At 43.3% G+C, this 23716-nt stretch overlaps 1 protein-coding gene across 2 annotated transcripts in view; it reads right to left on the bottom strand.

Annotated features, from left to right (window-relative positions):
• Nucleotides 1-17349, bottom strand: part of COL25A1 (collagen type XXV alpha 1 chain) — a 971115-nt gene extending 953766 nt beyond the window's left edge. For both annotated transcript variants that reach the window (XM_029596536.1, XM_029596528.1), the window contains exons 1-2: nt 16892-17349; nt 16045-16117 (exon numbers count right to left, since the gene is read on the bottom strand). In XM_029596536.1, coding sequence (XP_029452396.1) covers nt 16045-16117; nt 16892-17188 — 370 coding nt within the window. In that variant the 5' untranslated portion in view covers nt 17189-17349. The remainder of the gene's footprint in view (nt 1-16044; nt 16118-16891) is intronic.
• Nucleotides 17350-23716: the final 6367 nt, after the last annotated feature.

The following is a 23716-nucleotide window of genomic DNA, read 5'->3' on the forward strand; positions in this document are numbered from 1 at the left end:
TTTGCTAAAATGAAATTGGCTCTTCCAAAAAAGCTACAGTTATCCATATGACCAATAATTCTGTTCTACTATTTTGCCAAGCACGGATATCAGGCTCACTGGTATATAGTTTTCTGGATCAACCCTGAAGTCCTGTTTAATAATTAGTGTTGCATTGAGTACCCTCCAGTTCTCAGGTATGGTGGCAAATTTTTATAATGGCTTACAGATTGCATTATAAAGTCTGCAATTTTATATTGGATTTCTTTCAGAATTCTGGATAAATACTATTAGGTCCTGGTGATTTGCCAATTTGCTTTAGTACATTTTCCAATTTCATAGTGATTGCTTCAGTTCCTTTGAAATCATCACCTTTAAAGAATAGTTCTGGCCTATCTCCCCAACCTCTTCTTCAGTAAAGACAGAAACTAAGAATATGTTAAGCTCTTCTGCTCTGGCCTTGTTCTCCCTGTGTGCCCCTTTAAGTCTTTGGTCACCTAGTGCAGTGTTTCTCAACCCAGTCCTCAGGGCACACCTAGCCAGTCAGGTTTTCAGGATATCCACAATGAATATGCATGAGATAGATTTGCATACAATGAAATCTCTCTCATGCATAATCATTGTGGATATCCTGAAAACCTGACTGGCTAGGTGTGCCCCGAGGACTGGGTTGAGAAATACTGATCTAGTGGCCCAAGCCAGGCCTGGATTTGGGCACAGGCAACATAGGCATTTGCCCAGGGTGCCCAAATTTTGAAGGCACAAATACCCAGGCCAAAGAGGAGTGCAGTGTGTGCCAAGGAGACGACCACTTCAAAGGGGCGCTATTCTGGCACGCTGGGACTTTGGGGGATGGTGGCGGGAGAAAGGACTTCTCTCACTTTACAAACTTCAGGGTCCCTCACCCTCCAATCCTGCCTATAGATGCAAAATGCTTAAATCCGGCCCTGAGCCCAGCTGATTCCCTCACAGGCTCCTTGCTTTTGTTGTACTTGCAAAAGGTTTTATTACTATTTTTTTGCCTTTATGGCAAGCTTCTTCCCAAATTGCCTTATTAATGTCATAATAAGGCTATTTCTTCTTCTCAAACTGCCTTTTTAATGTTTTACATCTAACTTGCCAGGCTCTTCTGTATCTCACTGATGCTTCTGCCGTAACGTTACCAGATTTTTGGCAGGCAAATCTGAAACACTTGTTCCCATGATAGTAGCAGTGAGTGAGCAGTTCATAAGAGATCTAAGGAAGTTTTCCCTGGAAGAGGTTTTACCATGATAGTCTCATATTATGCAGTGTTAATAATATTCTTACTAAAACAAAAAAATAGAGACTTAGTTTAACTCATCTGGAATATACCCTGTCAAAAAGGAAAACAGACATCAGGAAAAACCAAACCAGTGAAGTTCCGCAGCCCATACTGCCTTGAATTGCGTCCCAAGATTTCTTTTATTCATTAGTTTTCTCTTTTATTTATTATTTATTTATTTATTTAATAGCTTTTATATACCGGCATTAGTGCGAAACATCATGCCGGTTCACATTTTAACAAAATGAGCGGAAAATACAATAAAACAAGGAGATAGGGGAGGGGAAACAAAGCCAAAAGGGCAACAAAAGTGCAGGTTTTGAAAAGAAAGGTGAAAACATAATCAGAGGCCAATTAAAAACTAAAACTAATTACAACAATTCAACATGATATTTAAAAACTGAAAAGAGCATAATACAAAGAGATTACAATGTATTAGAGGTGGAAAAGGGAGGAGATGGCACTTAGTTATCAGAGTAGAAGCTTGGATCACAGAACGATAAAGGGGGGTAGAGACCTAGGTTAAGAAGTACAGACAGAGGGAGGGAAGCAAGAAGAGCTCGGAGGCGGGGAAGCAAGGAGACGAATCTGGGTATTATTTAAAAAATAATATTGTTTTCCAGCTTTTGGTGGCTCTGGGTTTTTTTTTTCCTCTTATTCTTTGTTCCATGTTGGTTTGCCTGTGGTTTCTTTTTTTGTCTGTACCTGGTATCTTTTTGTTTTACTTCCTTTTTTTTTTAATTTTCCATTTCAGGTCTGTTTGTCTCTTTCCCCTAGTGAATTCTTTGGCAACACATATACAAACTGTCGAGCCAATAACATTTCCTGAATCCGAATCTTCATCATTATTCCTTTTCCCTCTGTTTCTTCTTCTGCCTCTCTCCCCTCTCCTTGTTCTATTGCTCTCTCCATTATTCTTTTTCACTCTCTTCTCTATATTTTCTTCCCACTCACCTCTTCTCCCTTGGTCTCATATATGTACTTCCACAACAGGTGGATTTACGCGCGTAGGGGGGGGTTACGCGCGCCGAGCCTATTTTGCATAGGCCCGGCGACGCTGCGCAAGCCCCGAGGCTTAAAAATGGGCGAGCATGGATTGTAGCCAGAAACCACTCCACTGCCACTAGGCCGGTGTGCACAACCTACGCCTGCCCGGAGGCACGCGCAACAAACAAAATAAAGATATGGGGGGGGGGGGTTTAGGTAGGGCTGGGGGCGCTGAAGTAAAGTTCCCTCCAAGGCCCCTCCGATTTCGGAGTGGCCTCGGAGGGAACAGGGAAAGCCATCGGGGCTCCCCTAGGGCTCGGCGCGCGCAAGGGGCACAAGTGTGTAGCTTGTGCACGGCGAGCGGGTTGCGCTCACAAATCTACGCCCGCGCGTAACTCTTAAAATCCGGCCCTATGTGTACAACTTCTTTTGTATCTACCCATCTGACAGGGACACTAAGCCCTATAACTTTCAGTTCTGCACTGATCCCAAAGTTTAGAAAGTGAGATTAACTTCCTCTGAAAAAAGTTATAGCCACTCTCGCTCTCCTTCTCTTCCCTCTGCCAGCCACAATCACTGGAGAAGGAAGCATCTAATAAACTGATGCATGTCTCCTTTTAAGTTTCTTCTTTTCTGCTTTGACTTCCCTTGGCTCTTTCCTTGCTGTGAGTCCCTAACTCCACCCATACTCTCTTCCTGAAAGGATCTGGCTGGGGATGCAGCAGGAGATAACCTTACCCTACTGGCATGCAAGCTGCGGGAACAAGTAAAGAAACTGAAGGAAGTAAAGCACCCTAATGCCTGCCCATGATGCTGCATTTTTGGTGACCCTAATTTCTAGATAATTGCGAGAAATATTCATTTGGAGCAGTTACAGCTAATTCAGAGGTTAGAAATGAGTCACTTTGGAAGAAATCCTGAAGTAATTTAATTCCTTTAAAAACCAGTTTTCAAGAAAAAAAATCTTCCTCCCTTCCTAGGGACAGTAACTTTCAAACGGCGCACGTGTGCATCTGCATGCGCCCAGATGCAGCCATTTTATAACATGCACGCACATGTGTGTATGTAATAAAATAGCTTCTGCCATGCATACGTGTGAGCCCAATTTTGCAAGTTGGTGCACACAGCCACATAAAGTTGGATCAGAGCCGCACAAGTGTGGGAATTTTATAAAAAGTGCACGCCCATTGCCATGACCAGTTTCACCAGTGTATTCACCAGTTTGCCCAGTGTACATTTAGGGCCTCCAAACCCTCCTGGTTCATTAGGCTGCATCCCCCCCACCCAGGTTAACCCAGACTTCTCAAAACTTGTAAGATACTTTAAAAACAGTTTTATTTAGACTTAAACCTCCTCAATAGCAGAAGTAAAGTTTACACAGCACTTGACATGGAACGTACCTACTTATGTGCACATCTCTTGGCCCCACCTGGAACGCCCATGCCCTGCCCACACCATGCTCCTTTATGGTTCGACGTGAGATATGCACGCATCGGGACTTGAAATTGCGCGCACGTCTCATGATTTTGACACATGCACTGCTTTTAAAATTCACCTTTAGGAAATTTTAATAGCTCTTAAATTATAATATTCTATAAAGAAAGAAAAGGGAAAAAAACAGGTTATGGTCCACATTATAGTAGCTAGCTAGTTTTTTTTAAAGTAGCTTAGATCATGCCAACAGGTATGTGTGACACATATTAAAAGAGGTCTCTGAAAACAAATGTGGATGCTGCAAACAGACACCTTAGGGGCCTGTGCATTTCTGTACTATGATTTCCAAGCATACCTGCACAATCTAGTGAATGCAAAGTCTCGTATATTATTGTAGTAATACAGACATGAACAGACTAGACAGAATATGGATGATAGAGAAAGGCATGACCAATGTTTCATTTCAATTTATTAAAATTGTATATCCTGCCTGTAAAAACATGCTATCCAGGTGGTGCTACAATAAACAATTCCTAATTAAGAATAAAATAATACAAAGAAAATCAAATAAGACAAAGATATAATATTTAATATGGAACATCAAACTCAACAATAACAGAAGCATGCAAAAATACAGCCCATTGAAGACCAGAGAAAATAATACTTCAAGGAAATATTATTTAGGTTCCAGTGAACACCAAGGATTCTTAATTCTTTATTCAGCACTATGCATCTGCTGAATAAAGAATTAAGAATCCTTGGTGTTCACCGGTTCTTTTTTCTTGGTTGCTACTGCAATATTGGACCGGTTTCCGGTTTGTTTCTTTGGACCTTCCTATTATTAGGTTCCATACTACCCACAATAGAGGAAAAATGCTGTGGCCCATGGCGCTAGTGATTTTTATAAGCTTGAGAAAAGGAACCATGCCATTACCACTTTTCTGAATTTTAAATGATCAGTTTGAAGACTAGCGTCTGAAAGAAGAGCGTTTCACAAAGTAGGAGCCTGAAAGGTAAGAGACGATTCTCTGGTGGAATCAAGGCAGATAACTGAGGGAGGGGGGATATAAAGGTAGCCAGCCTGAGAAGAATGGAGCTTTCAAACTGGCACATAGGACCTTAAAATTTTAAGCAGGTAAAGTGGAAAACCAGAAAAAAAAAGAGCCCGAAAGGTTAAGAACAGATCTGGTAGGTGACAGGAAGCCAATGTAATAATAGCAGTATAGGAGAGATATGGTCAAATTCCCTAATGTCATATTATTAACCTTGCAGCCATATTTTGAAGTAGTAGTGAATGTTTCAGCTGGGTATTTGAAACTCCAGTGGTGAGGAACTACAGTAGTCTAGTTCAGAATCACAAACCTTAGCATGAACCAGCAATTTCAAAGCTTGAGGATTCAACAATAGATGTAACTGGCGAATGCAACCGAGATAAAAGAAAGATTTCTGAATTATAGCAGAGATGTAGTTATAACATGTCTATTACTACTGTTGTTGTTTTAATGTTATTTGTTATTAGTATTTATTCAATTGTCTCCAAGTTCATTTTCCTGTTCCATGTAAGACTCGCATGTTAAGTCACTCCAATGTTATATGTAAACCGAAATGATTAGCAACATTGTTGCTAGAATTTCGGTATATAAAAAATGTTAAATAAATAATAAATAAATAAAATTTGTCTCCCCATGTTTCTATACATGGGGAAAGAAATTTTTATAACAGCCCAAATAGTAGTAAAGTCTGCATATACATTGTAAACAGACTTCCTACCGAGTATATTCAAAAAAAACTTACACCGCACATAATTCACTTTGAAAATACTCAGGCAGTTGGCCAAGTACATGCACACATTACATCGTAACATCGTTACGCCTACTCTTAAGAAGAGTTTTATATCTGTTGTGGGCAGTACATATATGAGAGCAATCTTGGACATTGTTGTTTTCTATGGGCTTCTATTAAAGAGTTAATGAGTCCTGTTACATTATTCTCTCCTATCATGGAAATATGCCATTTTCCTTTTTTGGATGGCATGCTGTATCCCAAAATACTGACTGCGCATGTATCTGATAACATCAGAAGAGGTGCAGTTTTGCTTCCCTGAGATAGGTCACTTTGCTGATTAAAATGTGGGCCTGGGTAATGGCTGCGGCCCCCTACCCAGACAGCATTTTTTTTCCTCTAGCCCAGTCCCCCTCTTCTTTACATAATTGTACAGTGCAGTGTATTACGTGAGTGCCTGTTCTGATAGGAGGGTTAAGAATAAGTTGCAGGATTCAGACGCGTGCCATTTGCGGAACAGAACTAGTCAACCTTGACATGCAAGGCAGGGGAGGGAAAGAAAAGGTAGATGATATGAACAAGAACCTTATTTGTTCTTTTCTCAGATTTCCACCACACATGCGACATTGCCATAAAATTATTTTTCTACTTCTTTGCCAATATAAAATTGTTTTTATGACCATAAATGAAAATTTCTAGTTTTCTATTCCTTATCTGTGAGGCAGACATTCTTTTTTTCTCCTAGTCCTTGCTGGCATCACAGAGCAAGACTGGAAGATTGGGCATCCAAACGGCAGATGAAATTTAATGTGGACAAGTGCAAGGTGTTGCATATAGGGAAAAATAAAAATTAACCCTTGCTGTAGTTACACGATGTTAGGTTCCATATTAGGAGCTACCACCCAGGAAAGAGATCTAGGCATCATAGTGGATAATACTTTAAAAATCGTCGTCTCAGTGTGCTGCAGCAGTCAAAAAAGCAAACAGAATGTTGGGAATTATTAGGAAGGGAATGGTGAATAAAACAGAAAATGTCATAATGCCTCTGTATCGCTCCATGGTGAGACCGCACCTTGAATACTGTGTACAATTCTGGTTGCCGCATCTCAAAAGATATAGTTTGCGATGGAGAAGGTACTGAGAAGGGCAACCAAAATGATAAAGGGAATGGAACAGCTCCCCTATGAGGAAAGGCTGAAGAGGTTAGGGCTGTTCAGCTTGGAGAAGAGACTGCTGAGGGGGGATATGACAGAGGTGTTTAAGATCATGAGAGGTCTTGAACGGAGTAGATGTGAATCAGTTTTTTACCCTTTCGAATAAAAGAAGGACTAGGGGGCATTCCATGAAGTTAGCAAGTAGCACACTTAAGACTAATTGGAGAAAATTCTTTAAATTAATGCACAATAAGCTCTGGAATTTGTTGCCAGAGGATGTGGTTAGTGCAGTTAGTGTAGCTGGTTCAAAAAAGGTTTGGATGGGTTCTTGGAGGAGAAGTCCATTAACTGCTATTAATCAAGTTTCTTAGGGAATAGCCACTGCTATTAATTGCATCATACGGTAGTATGGGATCTTCTTGGTGTTTGGGTAATTGCCAGGTTCTTTGTGGCCTGGTTTGGCCTCTGTTGGAAACAGATGCTGGGCTTGATGGACCCTTGGTCTGACACAGCATAGCAATTCTTATGTTCTTATGCTCAGTGGACTTGCTCCGTCCAATTCCAGATGCTGGTGATGGCATGAGAGTGATAATGAGGATCATAACATTTTAAGAGTCCACAAGGCATGCATATTGTAATAAAGCTGACAAAATATTACACAATTCTGAGCAGAGGGCCGGTTTTATAAAGCTATGTAAAAGGGGCTTTATTTGGGTTTCCAAAGCATTATTTTTCAACACAGGATAAAATTATTTTAATTCATAAAAGACCACAGAAATCTTTCTACTGGAAATTTTGTAGCCATCTAAGTTGGTGAATCGAGCTCCCAGTCCCTAAATAAAACAGATCAGTTGCACTGGTAACTTTTTAGCTGTTTGTATCCAGTTTAGCACTTGACATAATTTTCTTTTTTTGTTACTAGGTTACCTGATCACTTTAACTATGCATAAACATATATTGCTGTGAAAAAAAAAAAAAAACAAAAAACACACCTCACCTACATTTTGATACAGGGTAGAAAAAAAATTACGGTTTAATCACTTGCCAGTTGTGGGGCCCAGTGGAATAAGATGCAACAGGCAGAGCACACGCTTTATCCGCAGTTGTGTGCACATTTTTGTATGCAAACTTCACTAATATGCCTAGGGGTTTTACACAAAAAAATGTGTATATAGAACTAAGTACTGCTTAGCGCCCTTGTAAGAAAATCCCATGCAAATGAAGACATTGGCTATTATTCATCAATGCAGAGAGGTGAGCTGGCTTAACTCCTGCTGTCCTAATGTTGAAAATGTTATTCCTGATCGGAGATGGAGTAGTTTCCAGTGCTAGTATTTGTCTATGGGCAGAAAACAAGAGTTCTGGTGCCAAGACCTATAAGTTAATATTTTGTGTGCACAAGAAATGCTTAGAAAACATAAGAACATGCCATAACTGGGTCAGACCAAGGGTCCATAAAGCCCAGCATCCTGTTTCCAACAGTGACCAATCCAGGCCATAAGTAACCTGGCAAGTGCCCAAAAACTAAGTCTATCCCATGCTACTGATGCTAGTAACAGCAGTGGCTATTTTCTAAGTCAACTTGATTAATAGCATGTAACAGACTTCTCCTCCAAGAACTTATCCAATTCTTTTTTAAAACCCAGCTACACTAACTGCACTAACCACATCCTCTGGCAACAATTTGAGTTTAATTGTGTGCTGAGTGAAAAGAACTTTCTCTGATTAGTTTTAAATGTGCTACATGCTAACTTCATAAAGTGCCCACTAGTCCTATTATCCAAAAGAGTAAATAATCAATTCACATTTACTTGTTCTAGATCTCTCATGATTTTAAACACCTCTTTCATATCCCACCTCAGCTGTCTCTTCTCCAAGCTGAACAGTCCTAAACTCTTTAGTCTTTCCTGATAGGGGAGCAGTTCCATCCCCTTTATCATTTTGGTCGCCCTTCTCTCTACCTTCTCCATCGCAACTTTATCTTTTTTGAGATGTGGCGACCAGAACTGTACACAGTATTCAAGGTGAATACTCACCATAGAGCTATACAGAGGCATTATGACATTTTCCGGTTTATTTGCCATTCCCTTTCTAATAATTCCTAACATTCTGTTTGCTTTTTTGACTGCTGCAGCACACTGAACCAACAATTTCAATGTGTTATTCACTATGACGCCTAGATCTCTTTCTTGAATCGTAGCTCCTAATATGGAACCCAACATTGTGTAATTATAGCATGGGGTATTTGTCCCTATAGGCAGCAACCTTGCACTTATCCACATTAAATTTCATCTGCCATTGGATGCCCAACTTTCCAGTCTCACAAGGTCTTCCTGCAATTTTTCACAATCTGCTTGTGATTTAACTACTCTGAACAATTTTGTGTCATCTGCAAATTTGATTATCTCATTCGTCATATTCCTTTCCAGATCATTTATAAATATATTGAAAGTACGGGTCCCAATACAGATCCCTGAGGCTCTCCACTTGCTTCCACTGAGAAAATTGTCCATATAATCCTCTCTCTGTTTCTGTCTTTTAGCCAGTTTGTCCACGAAAGTACATCGCCACCTAATCCCATGAATTTTACTTTTCCTAGAAGCCTCTCATGAGGAACTTTGTCAAATGCCTTCTGAAAATCCAAATACACTACATCTACCGGTTCACCTTTATCTACATGTTTATTAACTATTTCAAAAAAGTGAATCAAATTTGTGAGGCAAGACTTGCCTTGCGTAAAGCCTTGCTGACTTTGTTCCATTAAACCATGTCTTTCTATATGTTCTGTGATTTTGATATTTAGAATATTTTCCACTATTTTTTCCTGGTACTGAAGTCAGGCTAACCGGTCTGTAGTTTCCCAGATCGCCCCTTGACCCCCTTTTTAAATATTGGGGTTATATTAGCCACCCTCCATTCTTCAAGTACAATGGATGATTTTAATGATAGGTTACAAATTTTTATTAATAGATCTGAAATTTCATTTTTTAGTTCCCTCAGAACCCTGAGGTGTATACCATCCGGTCCAGGTGATTTACTACTCTCCAGTTTGTCAATCAGGCCTACCACATCTTCTAGGTTCACCTGATTTGGTTCAGTGCATCTGAATCATTACCCATTGAAACCTTCTCCGGAACGGGTACCTCCCCAACATCTCTTCAGTAAACACCGAATCAAAGAAATCATAATCTTTCGCGATGGCCTTATCTTCTCTAAGTGCCCCCCTTTACCCCTCTATCATCTAACGGTCCAACTGACTTCCCTCACAGGCTTTCTGCTTCGGATATATTTTAAAAAGTTTTTACTGTGAGTTTTTGCCTCTACAGCCAACTTCTTTCATGTGCAGAAAGCAATTTTGGTGCATATAAAATCACATTTTTATGTGCAGAAAACATGATTTATTATTTGCATAAATCTTGTTTTTCTATTCACGAAGGGGGTTATTTTCTAATCCTATCGCACGCAAAAAGGATAGCTAGATAGGGGTGGAGTCGGGGTGGTGTCAACAGCAGAAGAGGAGGAGTCTGGGCGGTGTCGAGGCGGATGCTGCGGAAACCTCACTGGCGGTGATAAGGTAAGACACCTTATCGCGCCCAATAGCACCACTTTTTACGATGGCGCTATTCGGTGCGAAAGCTGGACGCGATAACACCGCGGCGGTGCGATCGCTGCCGGCTTTCGCAGGCCTGCCCCCCATTAACCGCGCGATTCACAAAGCCCTGCGATTTTAGAAAAATCCAGGCCTAAGCCTTTCTTTTGCTCACCTTAGGTAGTTTTATGCACCTTTTTTTTTTTTAACACCCATTGCATTAGAATACCCAATTAGCTTACTTCATCCGGAGTTTTAAAAGACGCTTGTGCATAAAGAAACTGTTAATGCTCAACTAATTACACTGGCCCAGTGTTAGCCAGGAGGAGAGGAAATTTGTAGGGCAGAGTTTGGATTACTTGACAATGTGCGTCTATGCATTTTTTTTTTTATTCTCTACTCCAGCCACATCTTTTCCTTTCTTCTGCAGTTTGCTAGCTGGCGAGCAGGCTGGTCACTCTGTGGGGAGGCTGGATGGGAAGATTCAGAGAAGTAAATGAAGTCATTAAGGAGAAAAAGCCTGCAGTGTTACCACTGAGCATCCCAAGAGAGCTCTGCAACTCCTTATGCCATGAGGCGGGGGCTTGCCTCTGAGTCACAAAGGAAAACAGATACAGGAAATGATGGACTTAAGCCTGAGTCTGAAACTTGTGAGAAGTAGTGCCAATCACAGAGGCTGTTGATCAATTGCACAGAAAAAAAAAAAATCAAAAACCTGTTCACAAAGTTCAGTAATCGAAATGTGACTCAACTGTACTCTGTCTCAGTTGCAGCTTTTAACTCATTTTGACTTACCGCTAGGGTCAGCTTATTAGTTAACATTATACTCATTAAAATTCTTACTGTTTCTACAGTGCTCAGTGTACACACAGTTGTCCAAGACAATAAATATGACCACACTATCTCTGCCCCCAAAGGCTTACAGTGTTGAGAAAAGGGGAGGTTAAAGAAAATGCAAACATTTGAGTTCTATGCAATATTCCAAAAATATACAAGCAAAAAAATATTTTATTTTTGAGTAATTTTTTTTTTTAGTTTCCTGTTTCTGGGAATAACCATGTTAGGCAAAGGGTCGCAAATACATTACACATACATGGTCAGGATTCCACAGGTTATAGTGGCTCTGATTTCACAGATGACATCATACACCTGCATGGATCTGAGACACCAGTCTGAGTGGGGCATTTATGACATTGTTTCCAAACATGGCTGCTCTCAGAGGTATAGAGGAGTTGATCTAACAACTGAAAAGGCTAGTGTCCAGTTGCTGCAGAGTATTATATCTGCATGTACACTTCTGAAATACTGAGCAATACTCATGGAGCACATCACCAGATAGTTCCACTGTAGTCTGAGTCATATGCTGAATTGTGAAGAATAATCAAACAGGTATCTTCAGGCTTGCAGCTGCCAGCTATAGCCATTAGGATAAACTGGTCAATAACCCTCATGATGTCTACTGTCTTTTAACCAATCTTATTATTTTCTTGAAGGAGAAGCTATGTTGTGTACTGTCCTGCTAACAGTACTAGATTGCAAACTGCAACAAAAGCTGTACAAAATGAATGGAGTGGAGGAATAAGCCTAGTGATTAGAGCAGCATACTATAAACTAGGTAGGCCTGGGTCCAAATGCTATTGCTGTTCCTTGTGATCTCCAGCAAATCTCTTTACCTCAGGTGCAAACTTAGAATATAAAACCTCCAGGGATAGGGAAATACCTATAGTACCTGAATGTAATCCACTCTGAAGTGTCAAAAATCAGATAAATAAAATTAAAAAGCAGCAGGAATTAAGTGGGCACATGACTTGTGACTCCACCTTTGGAACAAAGGCCCTATAGGAGTTCTTACTTTAAGTAAGATGCCCCCAACCTTTATACCAAATCTTTTCAACTTTATATACTCATTACAAGTTTTCAAAACTTAAATACAGATATTTTTCCCTGCATAAATAAATTAATGGACCTTCAAAAATAAAAACCTTATCTCTGTGGATGTGTGTTCAAACCTAGAAATGATTCCTTATATGACAAAGAGATTATTTAAGTATAAACTGTAAATTGCCCAGAGCGAAAAATTGGGAGAGGTGAGTCAAAAGTTGGGAAATAAATTAATAAAATAAAGAAAAATATTCCCAGTGTGTAAGAGAAATACCTCCCTTACACAATGCATTCTGACACCGTCAAAGGCATTTCATTAGATGAACTGATTTTAATCAGACCGCTTGATTAAAACAGTTTATCGCAGAATTAAAATAATCTTGCAGTTCATAAGCTTTTGGCTCAGAGGCAAAAATATTTGCACAGATAATATGAGTTGGCACATGGCGTTCATTAAATGTTTTCTACCCAACTGCCAATTCAGCGATTTTGCACACTCACTTCCCTTCCATTAATGCTGAAGGTCCTATGCATGTAGGAAAACCATTTGACAGTAACAATGTCCTGCAGAACACTGGGTTGGAAAGCATCAAAACCCCGCAGCACCCATGCACCGTCAAAAGGACAAATGAGGGAATGAGAATCAGGTTTAGGTTTTGCAGGTATCTGTGACAGAAGATCACACGGTTTTGCACTTCTCTGTTTCGCCCCAGGGCTATTTCAAATAAACAGAAACTCTACTGCTCTCATCACTGTTTTGGGAAGCTCCAGGTTCATCTGACGAACACATTACTTTTTTTTGTAATCAAGCAGTTTGCTTCCTTCCTACAGACTCTCAGTCAGCATATCACAGGAGGCCGTGGATTTCACGCCTGCCTTCTTCATTAAGAAAATCGTCCCATTGCCAAGGCATTCCGTACATGCTATGCACTTTTCTACAATAACCTTCACCGGCAAAATAAAAGGCACTGAACAGAAACAGTTTTCCAGCCATTTCTGAACAGACTTCTTACTTCTGCGTACTAGTTTTGAAACAAAATATATTATTCTAACATTGAATCAAAAAAGCAGGGAAGTAGCTATTGTAAGGAAAAGAAATAAAGTTTGAGACCCAATTTACCCCGAGTCCCCCTGGCTGAGAGGGCATTTTGCCAGCAACCACTTCTGGCTTCAGCATTACTCTAAAACCAGCATGCTCATTAGCTCTGGAGTAATTCAGCAGGAATGTCACTATGAATTTGGATTTCAGTCTTGCCAGTTTCCCTTTGCAGACATGCCAGGGCCTGCAATATTTTCACAGTTTTTGACATTTTTCCTCTTTCTGCCCAATTTTCTTTTTAATCCTTCCTTACCACCCCACCCAACAAAACAGGAAAATCTAAACTTCAATCACCCCTTGTAAAAAAAATGATTTTTTTTTCTCTGTGACTAATGACTACAAAAATTTGAGAAATAAATACTGGTAATATTTTTTTTTCTACAACTAAAATAATAATCACTACCCATGATATCAAAATGAATGATAAAATAAAAGTATTCCAAATAAAGTGCACAATATTGTACTTAATTCAGGAGTAATTTCACCAGGAAAACATGTAGAAAATACTTTTTCTCTGCTTAATATTACTCAGTGTACTCTTCTACCTTTAAAATTCTTTCAGGCCACAGTACTTTTGCTTTAAAAGCAGCAGATACTGCCTCCTGAAGGCCAGTCCTGCCAGCTGTTCGCTGACCTCACGGTTAGTGACTTGGTATAATGTAACAAACTCCAAATGCTTCAGAAAAACTGGTATAATGTAGAGCTCTAGTGGCAGTCAAGCAGCAAAGCACCTCAGTCACACATACACAGGCAGGGATTCCGGATACTGAGAGCTGGTTTGGAGAACAGCAATCACAATCTGAGCACTGGAATGGTTTAAACACACAGAAATTGCTATTATCAATCACTATTACGCATTTTATCCCACCTGTATTCCCCTTATATGTATTCCTTTGGCAGGCAGAACGTACAAATTTCCATGTCGATAAAGTTTCTTGAAGCTAACTGGCCACATTAAAGTACCCGCTCCTTACTCTAGTTGAACACTTTACCTATGAAATTGCACTAACCATGTTACCAATTGATAAAAAATGTAAACCGTTGTGATGGCAATACCGAACGACGGTATATAAAACTATAAATAAATAAATACCACTGGAGCAGTTCAGTATGTGAATATCAAAGCTGTAGAGTCACACACACTAGCTCTCTGGATTTAGGCGGGTGCTGGATAGGATGAACTGCTAATCTATTTCTGATCCTAATGTCAAAACAGCAGTTTTAACATTTCTTCTACAGTCAAACCAAGAAAAAAATTAGACACCTAAACTGTTTGTCAAAAAAGTGAAAAAAAAAAAAGAAATAGAAATGGATTGCTTTATTTCCACTAAATTTACAAGATTCCTTTAAGCAGGGGCCGGTGCCATCCATTAGGCCAAGTAGACAGTTGCCTAGAGTGCCAAAATTTTGGGGGTGGCAAAATCCCATTAGAACAAGGCTCAGTGGGGAAAAAGCCAATACTGCCAAAGAAGGGAGCACTGTGCTGGAAGCTGCCGCCAACAGGTAAATTGGGGATAGTGGGGGTGCATTGACCGAGGTTTGCTTAGGGCATCGAGTACTCTTGCACTGACCTTGCTCTTAAGGCTTCAAAGACACCGAATCCTCTTTGGTTCTGATTCACTAAAGGCTTTTCTCCCATTCCACGTCTCAGGGGGGAAAAAAGCTTAGTGAATCAGACCCTTTATGTGCTTAATATTAAGTTTACGATTGTTTATTATTATACAGGTACCATCCTGAAAGACCTACCATTAATTGCCTCATTACATACCATTATATGCATTGACCAGCCATTTGCGACCCATAAATGCTAGCTTACCCATGAAAAAACCTTGCAATGCCAGATATTAACTTCATGCATCCTATGTCTCTGTGCACAGCTAGCCACAAATTCTCTTGTGCTGCTGCGTGCGGAAATAGACCTTTTTATTGGGCTAGTTTAACATACCTCTTGACTTTAGTCCAATAAAGAAGGTATCACCTTGTATTTTGTTGCTTATAGACATTATTTCTATGCATTCAAATGGGCTAACAGGGCAACCACACCCTGCTTTATCCTATCACTACCACAAAATCTCCACTATCTCCAGCTCAGCTTCAGGATTCCCTCTTTGTGCACCTCTATCCTTTGTTTCTTGGAGGTATCCAGCGGCATTCAAAGCATACATTACTAGTAATGAATTGAGAAAAAAATTCCTAATGCATTACAAATAATTGTAAAGTAGGCTACACTATAGGTTGCCCAGCTAAAAAAAAAAAAAAAAATCTTCAATCAAGAAACTACTGTGTCATCGGAGCTCACATATTCAAGACCAAACACCACCAAGGTGTTCACCAAAAGAAGATGCGTGCGACAAAAGCACAGCTGTTAACTGTTACAAAAAAAAAGCCCTCCTTTTTGTAATAAGTACATTTAACTGAATCCCAGCATTTTCTCTTTACAGGCAATTAGTCATTCATATTTTCAAAGAGAAACGCCAAGCCGTTGCTGGCTCAGAAGTAAAACCTCAGTCGGTTCATTTTCAAAGACACCAGACTGGGGCACTGGGGAGGAACGAGGGTCCCCAGGGGCATCATTCCCTGACAGGGCAGGGCAGCTGGGACTGTACACTCCCTGCGGGGGGGGGGGGGGGGTTGGGACTGCCCACTCTTCCCCAGGACCGCACACAACAAAAATCTTTCGGAGCACCAGACACCTTTGCACGATGCAATTCCGCAACCAAGCAGGCTCCCCTCACGAGCCTGCCAGAAACGCGGCCACGGCGCCCAGAGGCTCGCGGAGGGCGGGAAAGCCGCCACTCCCCCGCCCTCTGCCCCTCCCCCCGCCGCTGCCCTTTACCTGCTGGGCAGCTGCATTCAGGGACCGGCGCCTCTCTCGCTCTTCGGATCTTAGCCAAGTGTTCATACGGCTCCTGTGGGGAGAGGGGGAGAGTCCAAAGCGTTAGCGCCTCCGAGCCTGAGCCCAGCGCATGGTGCAGGCAAATGATTTACCACCCGTTCCGCTTCTTTGCCACCAATTCTCCCCCTCACACCCCCCCAAACACACACTGGATGGGGGTAGAATGGCAGAGCCTCCGACAGCTTTTGGTTGTGGATGCACTTACAACTACCTACGCTATTTAGAAGAAAAAAAAAACAACAACTTTCAAACCAAACCCCTTGACAGTGTGGGTTAGGAAGGAGGTGTACAATTTGAGGTGAAATAGCGATTAATATTTTACACGCGAAGGTCAAAGACTCTTATACGTTGAGTGGCAACTACTGCCAAATTAGCTACCGGGATCAGGGCTGTGAAAACCCAGTCCTGACCCCGTTAACAGCCCTGCCAAAAGAAGGGCTCTCCTTCCAGTTCCAGCACGAGAAACATCCAAAACATCAGCGCGTGAAGAGAAGCACCGGGAAGGAATGCATGGTAGGTATGGCAAGGGTTTGCACACAGTCATTTTGCTCCCCCTCTGTACGAATCTAATGAACCCACAACGCCCCACGTCTAATCGTCGCTGTCATTTGTGATCACCTTAGCAGGGTGGCGCAGGGGCAGTTAAGCCCCCCCCCCCCCCCAATGTCCAAAATCAAGCCAGAACGAACAAAAAACCAAAACAACAGATAGGGAGGGAAGGAAGGTGCCCACGCATAAGCGCCCCCCCGTGTTAGAAAAAAAAAAAGAGAGAGAAAACTGGGCACACCTGCGAGAGAAGTCGATTCACTTTTTCTTGCACCGCCGAATTCAGCTCCTCCATCCAGAAGCCAGGAACTTGGTAAAAGAAATCCCCTTTGCCCTGCTCGATCGCCAAGACCCGCTCCTGCAGCCGGCAGGTCTGCACGCCCAGATACAGGCAAAGCGCCGTGGCCGCCAGCGACAGGGCAGAGGGCAGCAAGCCGGGCGGAGTGCAGCCTCGGCAGCGGCGCTGTCCAGCGGAGCCGCCCTCCCCTGCCGCCGCCGCCGCACCTCTCGCATCTTCCTTCCCTCCTGCGAGCAGCATTTTTTCCCCAAGGTCTCGACCTTTCCTTCTCCGGCAAGGGGCGACGAGAGTTCAGGCGTGCAGCGAGACGAGGTGGCGGGGATGCAGCTTCCAGCCCTGCAACCTCAACCTAGAGAATTGTCACGGGCGCCAGAATCATGTTAGGCAAGGAACACGAAAAAGAAAAATAATCATAATCAAAAATAATTACAAAAAAAAAAAAAAAAAATCAGCAGCCCAAAGCTTGCGGCAATGATTTGTGAGTTCAAATGAGGAAGGGAAAAAAAAAAAAGCTGTGAACTATCCAGAGAGTGAATAAGAAACAACTACCACCTCAGCAGCAACTTTGCTACTTGGCAGGACAGAATTAAAGCAGATCTGCCCGCTCGGTATTTATCAGGCGTGGACTTGTTGCGTCCTTTTCTCCCCCCTCTCTTTCTCTCTCCCTCTCTCTTTCTCTCTCTGTCGCTCTGTCACCGCTGCTCTGAATCCCAAAATTCACTTCATGGAAAACGCAACGATTCTAAATTAAACTTAATAATAATAATAAAATGCAATAACATAAAACAAATAGCAGCCGTCTTTTTCGAAGAGCTCGAAGCACCAGAATTTCTTCACCAACCCCTTTCCAACCCTGCCTGCCTTAAATCCGCTGCCAGTCAGTAGCAGCAACAGGAACAGCAGCCGCTGCCTTCCCTCGGCGTCACCCCCGCCCGCAGCTAGAGCCCCGGGGGCTTATTTGCATAATTTATTCACCTAAGCAGCAGAGGGAGCCGAGTTGTGCGGTGCCCGCGACCGGACCACCCGGAGCCAGTGCCGAGACCCGTGCACGTTAGACTTTATTTTGTGATAGTTTACCATTTGTGCAAGAACTGAATTCCTGCCAGTCTCTTGGGGGGGGGGGGGGGGGGGGGGGGGGGGGTGTTGAGTCAACTGTTTCCTTCCGCTCCCTTGAGCTTCCAGCTCAGTCGGAACCGGGCATGAGATCCAGACCAGCATTATGAGCCTTCATTGACAATTAGGAGGATTTTTTTTTCCTTTATGTATTCAGGCACACACAACCAACTCAATAACCCCCAGCCCCCAAATCGGATTTAGCCGCAGCAGCCACTCTGGGTAGCTAGAGGCGAATAACCAAGCCGTCACTTTCGCGGCCCCTCCCCCTTCGCCTCCTAGTTCACACTTTAGTTAGGAGAGGTCCCAACTTCCAATGCTTGGGACCCCTGGATTGTAAAGCAATAGAAGGTGGCAGAGGATTCAGGAAGAGCAGGTACAGGAGGGAGTTGGAGGATTAGAATATCAGGAGCCAGTTTTTCAGGGCAGGTATAGGAGGGGATGTGAAAGATAAGGGGATAAAGGGGAGCAGGCAGGGAAAAAGTTGGCCATCGAATGCTTCTGCAGCAGGGCAGAAGGAAGGGACAGCAGAGGTGAGCAGCAGCAGAAGGAAAGAGAGGTTGGGAGAGGACAGAGGGTTTTTTTTTACTCTTCCAGCAGGACAGCTGGGAATCCTGTTTGTTTTAAGATGTCATCATGGGCGCCTCCAGGTGGCCAGTGGCACATAACACAGCTAGCCACCCTTGTTCTCCCTTCTCTAGTTTTATTTGAAAGAGGGGTCCTAGCTTCTATCCCTTGGGACCCCATGTGATGAGGGACAGTTCTTCAGAGGTTCAGCTGGGAATCTTGTTTGTTTCATTCAATATATGGACAGATGGACATTGCTTACAAGGAATGAGGAGTGAGGCTGTCCCAGTAAAGTAGCATGGAGATCCTAAGATGGATGTGCCAACCGGGTTCAGAACAAGGGAAACAGGAGAGGAAATTGGTCCACGGATTCAGAAGATGAAAAGCAGCTGGATATCAGGTACATGGGGTGGCCTGTGAAGTAGTCCTCACAGGAAGCAGGCTGAAATGACCTGGAAGAAGCTGACTGCTAGTTCATGAATTTATGGAATTACTTAGGCTAGTGCAGTATAGCCTGGGCAGCAGGATTGCTGCTGCCCACTGGTGCAGTAAAAGCTGGGACGGGAATGAGGAATAAAAGGATAGAGTCTCAGGACAGCGAAGGACTGGAGGAGAGACAGAGATCTCAGACGGCAGGGCACGGGCCAGCAAGTGACCGGAATGTGATGCAGGCAGAAGAACAGTGAGGGACCCGAAAGAGACTGGGCAGACAGAGAGCGATAAGGGGCCGGATAGAAATACAGACATGAGGAGCAGCAGGGACGCAAGACAGATCCAGCTGTGGAGCGGCGAGGGACCAGATAAAGATGCAGATAGAGGGGCAGCATGGATATAAATAAGATGGGGCAGAGGGCCCCCCCCCCCCCCCCATAGGTCCAGAGATCAAATGAACTACTGGACTGCAGAAACTGAGAACATGAGAGGGTAACCTGCAGAGAACGGCAGCTACGCCCTAAACAGAATGTATGGGGGTAACTGCACGGAACGGCAGTTGCTACCCTTAACGGAAAGCATGGGCCCTTGTGGGCCCAGTGATCATTGGCTTCAGGAGCAGAGAAGTATGTTGGGTGATTGTACACACACACACACACACACACACACACGATTCACACCCATAAGAGGTTCATGAAGCAAGGAATAGAGAAAGTAAGTGTGGTGTTTGTGCACACACACAACAGCTTCATGAGGCAGAAGACCCCTTGCTGGCCCAGACTACAGAAACAGTCAGTACGGTGTGGGTGTTTGAACGCACACACACACACACATGGACTGGAAGGAAAGGGACGAGATGATTGTCTTCTTTAAAAAGAAAAATCCTGTGAGAGTCATATTACCCGCTAAGCTGTATAAGCAAAATAATATATCAGTTGGTTTAAGTTAGGAGCAAGGACATACAGATATTAGTAGTGAACTATGGCAGCATGTGGAATGGGGTTTTGGCAACAAGCCGGAAGCAGTAAAACAGATTACATGAATTTGATAGCTGTGATAGGGTATTGTATAAGAAGCTGTTATAGATATACAAAAGCAAGAAAATGGAGGGTCTCCCTCGCTATTATAAACCTGCAGTTTCTCTATAAAAATGAATGATCTGATTCTAAAAAAGATCTGACCTGTTGCTAATTCACTAGCTAGGGGTGGATGGAAGAATATGATGAGAGCAGGTGACATGGGGTTTACAGATAGGGGGAGGGGAGAGAGAGGTTGTAGGTAGGTATATGTATTGTGTATAGACAGATATATAACTAGCTGACATTTTGCTACATGTATGAATTTTACAGCTAGGATGGGATGGGTATTTAAAGAATTTTCACTAAGCTTGTCTACAAGTGGTATCTTACTATCCTTCAGTGGGTTAACAAATGACAAGAGTTCATAGTACAAGAAAATAATAGTTCAGTTACATTCTGCTAAACTTGTTTAAGGAGATTACTTTAATGTTAAATTATAATTTAAGGGGCAATGTAAGAAAAGTGTAGTTTAAAACTTTCTGGAGGAGATGGATTTAATTTGTGAAACCGGCAATCTTTCAATGAGATAACAGATTAATCAAGGATGGTTTCATTTATAATGCTAGCCACAGTCTCCTATCAGAAAAGCTGGGCAGGCAGGAAGTCGGCAGTTGTGAAATCAGCAGGTGGGGAATAAGCACAAGCAATGCTCAGTTTTGTTAAAAGTTGAGGCTTATGATATGCAATGGGAGCTAACACAGGAGACTGGACATGGCTCATTGTTATACAGTAATGGGACCAGAGTAGTGCAGTGGGGGGCTGTATATTCGCATATTTATGAGCGTCTGCAAAAAGATTTTGGAAATCTGGAGTTAGGGTAGACATGCAGTGAGGGTCCCTCCCTTCTCCTGTTTGGGGAACTTTTATATGTTGGAGCTTTTCTTCCATGGGTAACGAAGTCTCTCAAGCTTGTTGAAAGAATTAATAGTGAACAAGAGGATACGTGATACAATACATTTCAGCTTAAATATCTACTGGTACTAAGCAAATGAAGGCGAGAGGTGGGGCATCAGGTGCACAGGCATTCATATGTGTATAAGGTACTATTTCTACTTAGTTACCATGATCAACCAATAAGGGGTATTCAGTCATTTTTAGAGTTGGGGCTGAAAATTGCCATACATTGGGGGCATGGGGAATGAAGCAGTATTTCAAAGGCTGGCATGGGTTGACACACATTGCAGCAAGCCACCCCTCCCCATCCCATTTGCCGCTGTACACAATAATAAGCTGCCGATAAACAAAGGTAGATTAAATCCCTTCCCCACATTCATGCATGCTGCTACAACTGCTACAAGAAATGGGTTTGACATGTTGTACAATAATTGCATCTTACAGCAAAAGATTATGTGCTTACACATGTACAGTTGTCTTAATGCAAGGTGACTGACGTCTGAGGCAATAGAGTCAGCTGTGAGGATCCCAGTGCAATAAAAGGGTCTGGGAGTTTTCTCGGTCTAGTAATACTCAGGAAAGCAGAAAGTTTATGGAAGGGCTACTTGAAGGGCTGTGAGAAAATTCAATGAGGCGATTACACATAAGGGTTTTTCATAACAAGGTGGGGATCAATCTCTTCTGATCATGGTTTTAGTCACTGCGCTATGTTTTCACTCCCAGAAAAGCTCAGAATCAAAGGGATTTAAAATAAAATACATAAGTAGAACACAATGAGATATGCATAAGCAGGCAAAAGTTTTATAGAAGTGTAAGTCTAAAACTAATTTCAGTAAGGGTAACAAAATGAATAATTAGCAAAAGCTGGGTGGAGCCACATTCACTGCAGTGGGTCAACTAAGTAAGGCTGGTTTTAAAAACCAAGTCTCAATTGTTTCCAAGTTTTAATTGTTTTTCGAAAATGCATAAAAGATCAAGGGGGCAAGCGTTGCTATTCATGGCACGAGATACAAATTAGTGCCCCATTAGGGCAACCACTGGGGCATTCGCACCAACGCAAATAATGGAAGAAGCACTCAGGGTCCATAACGACAAGCATCTAGGGTGAAAGGACGGAGACCCTGCTTGAGATACCATGAAATAGCTATGAGGTTGAGCTGTTTGGGGCAGCATTTCTATTCATGTGCTTTGGGGTAGTTAGAGTTCGTGAGGTGGTACCCAGTGTTCCCTCAAAACTTTCTTACTGTACAACTTTTATAAGCCAAGTTCAAATTGCTGCACTAAGAGTCAGTACAATGCAAAATAATATTGGGATTTCTGGTATGCGCTGAGTTGTGCCGTGTGTGGGGGGTTCACAATATGTGAATGCGCACCCATTGGGCGCAGCTTACAGGGAGCAGTGCGCTGTAAACTAGTTTTAAAACCCATGGTCCAATGCTAGCAGGAGACGTGCATTTGGGGAAGACTAGGTAGAGGTGTGACTGTGTAGATCCAAAAAAGCAGGTAGAAAGAAGGGAGGATGAAACGTAATACTATGGCAGGCAGGGGGCAAAGTATTATGCCCAGTTCAGGTTAGGGAGGAGTACAAAAGGAGGCCTCTGGGGTGGGTCCAATTTTAAACACATGATTGGGACAGCACTTTCGCAGTTTCAGTTCCAGGTAGAGACGTCAGGCTGCCCCGGGATAGCAAGCAAGGACCCTAAGGGTTAGGGGACATACTCATTTAAGACTGGGGCCACATTCACTGGCCAAGGGTTTGGGTATGGAATATAGGCAGATGTTGTTGGGAATCAGGAGGTGGATCCTTGGTCCGACCGGCGGAGAGGGACTGACGTGGATCTCCGCTTGATGGCGTAGGTTGGTAGGCGGTATCGCCGCTGCGGGAGAATGGCTCTTCACCCTGGAGATCCGTGACCCCTCCAGGAGGGTCCTGAGGAGGCCCGGACCGCTGGGACTTAGGTGGCTTCGCCCTGGAAGTCCACGGTCTCCCCAGGAGGAGCCCGTAGGGACCCGGACCGCTGGGACTTAGGAGAGCGGCAGGAGGCATAGGCGAGTAGACAGACCAGGTTCGAGGCAGGCAGCTGAGGGCGTAGACGAGTAGACAGACCAGGTTCGAGGCAGGCGGCTGAGGGTGTAGACGAGTAGACAGACCAGGTTCGAGGCAGGCGGCCGAAGCAGGCAGGCAGGGCGACAGGAACAGGTGGGCTGAATCAGGCAGGCAGGCAACAGGAACAAGCGGGCAGGATCAGGCAGGCAGGCGAACAGGAACAGACGGGCAGGATCAGGCAGGCAGACGAGCAGGAACAGGCAACTTACTACTCATAGGAGTCGACCACTTTGCAAGGCAAAGTTCCGGGTTTAGACGCCGGGGTTAAATCCCCCCCCCCCGCCGTCTGGCATCATCGCGGGGGGCCGGCAAGGCTTTCGCGCCGGAGGCCCTTTAAAAGGGTGCCCTCCACGTGCGAGCCTAAGGGGCGGGGTCAGCAGTGTTCGGCGGCGTCTCCCTCATGGAGACGCCGCGATGCAGGCCCGAACGGGCCCAGCGGATCCAGCGGCTCGGGTGGCGTCCCGCGGGGTAGAGAAGGTAAGGTGCGCGACCGGAACCGCAACAGATGTAACAAAATCAGATGCTACAAATAAGACAGGTTCAAAAAGCTTCGTGAGAGGTGAGCAATACTGGAAA

This window comes from Rhinatrema bivittatum, chromosome 1, assembly GCF_901001135.1.
Source record: "Rhinatrema bivittatum chromosome 1, aRhiBiv1.1, whole genome shotgun sequence".
In the NCBI taxonomy this organism is placed as follows: Eukaryota; Metazoa; Chordata; class Amphibia; order Gymnophiona; family Rhinatrematidae; genus Rhinatrema; species Rhinatrema bivittatum.